Source organism: Podospora anserina, chromosome 2, assembly GCF_000226545.1.
Source record: "Podospora anserina S mat+ genomic DNA chromosome 2, supercontig 2".
Classification (NCBI taxonomy): Eukaryota; Fungi; Ascomycota; class Sordariomycetes; order Sordariales; family Podosporaceae; genus Podospora; species Podospora anserina.
The window spans coordinates 426,871-428,549 of record NW_001914858.1 but is presented as its reverse complement, the minus strand read 5'-3'; the positions used below and the strand labels follow the sequence as shown (position 1 = coordinate 428,549).

Genomic DNA, 1,679 nt, shown 5'->3' with positions numbered 1-1,679 from the left:
ATATTTGATGGTAGGTACGTCGATCCTCTTCTTCTGGAGATATGAAACGTTCACAGCGTCCCGCTTTATTGTGGAGGCTGTATACGAAGGTAGATATTGCAAAAGTAGTAGGGTGAGAAGAGCCAAGTCAGAAAATAAGCTCTGTTGAATCAAAAGACAGGTCTTTGACGTATGCAGTCTAGAGACAGATATCATGTACTACGTCCAGGACAATTTGAGATTTGTGATTTGACGAGAGCTTTTGGGACTGTAACAGGAGGGGACTGGTCTTGTGTCTGTCGGCTAAAACGGAGTGTTTGTTGACTTTTTGAGGATCAAAATGGCGGAACGGCCAGATTAAAATTGTGATTGGGAGAGCCCAAAGTGGTGGGAAGATTTGAGAGATGTGGTAGCGTCTATAGAGATTGGTATTCAGGCGTTACCTCTGTTGTTGGACATACAACGTAATGGGAAGGGTTACCCTGCCACACCATACGTAGATAAACTAAAGGCGTAGCGCATGTATTTCGTTTTGAATATTTTCTTGTTGACTTGCTACGTTGTGTAGCGTATGTAGGTACCTACTTAGCATGTGTTGTCAGGTGCGGTGTTAAGATTGTTTGGCTGAGCTGTGATGAAGTTATAAACCCATATGCTGGTACTTCCAGTATTCTCTGAATAATAAATCTCGATATATTGTACGGGACTTTTGCTATTGCTGATCTTTACTCTTCAGGTTCGCTATGCAATCCCCTCAAAGACGTGAACCAGTCTCTCTCAACCAACCATTACATCTCCGGGCATTCCCGGCTTTGCCCGGTTGGCCTAATCATTCTTCCCCTCACTTATACTCACTCTTAAACCAGATCATGACTTTCTCATCACCTTTTCACATCACACACCACCCATTATTACCCCCAATACCCACCATCACAATGCCCGACCCCTCCCTCACCGGCGTCAAAGCCCTCACCTTCGACATCTTCGGCACAGTAGTAAACTGGCGCCCTCACATCATCTCCACCCTCCGTACTCTAGCCCCTCCAGCCTTCAAAGAAGTAGACTGGCCCCTCTTCGCCGTCAAATGGCGCCTCTCCCACGGCAAGTTCTGCGGCTCCTACCTCCCCTCCCCTTCCAATCCCTTTAAAACAACCGACTCCCACCACCGTGACTCCCTCCCCGCCCTCCTCACCGAATTCTCCCTCCCCCCCGACACCTTCTCCCCCTCCCAAATCGAGCTCCTAGTCCAAACCTGGCACGAGCTCACACCATGGCCCGATTCCGCTGCCGGGATCGCCAGACTGAGAAAGAGGTTCAAGACGGCCATGTTATCTGACGGGAACAAGTCATGCTTGGAGGATCTGAACAGAAACGGCCACCTGGGATATGACGAGATTTGCTCCTCGGAGGACTTCAAAGCTTACAAACCTCACCCGAGCGTCTACCTCGGAGCATGCCAAAAGCTAGGCCTGGAGCCAAAAGAAGTGGCCATGGCGGCAGCTCACCTAGGAGATCTAGCCGCCGCACACAAACTTAGCTTCAAAACCGTCTACGTCGAGCGTCCAGACGAAGAGAGATGGGGTCTCGACGAGGAGAGATACGAGAAAGCAAAAGAGTGGGTGGATCTCTGGGTTGGGCTTGACGACGGAAAGGGTGGGTTGGAGGAGGTGGCGAATAGGTTGGTTGGGGAGGAAGAGTAA

The 1,679-nt window shown here is 49.9% G+C and overlaps 1 protein-coding gene across 1 annotated transcript; it reads left to right on the top strand.

Moving 5' to 3' along the window:
- Positions 1–722: 722 nt before the first annotated feature.
- On the top strand, positions 723–1,679 carry PODANS_2_1020 (uncharacterized protein; the record flags this gene model as incomplete). The annotated part of the gene is made up of 1 exon (XM_001910811.1): positions 723–1,679. One exon carries the CDS (start codon positions 723–725, stop codon positions 1,677–1,679), a length of 957 nt encoding a protein of 318 aa, XP_001910846.1.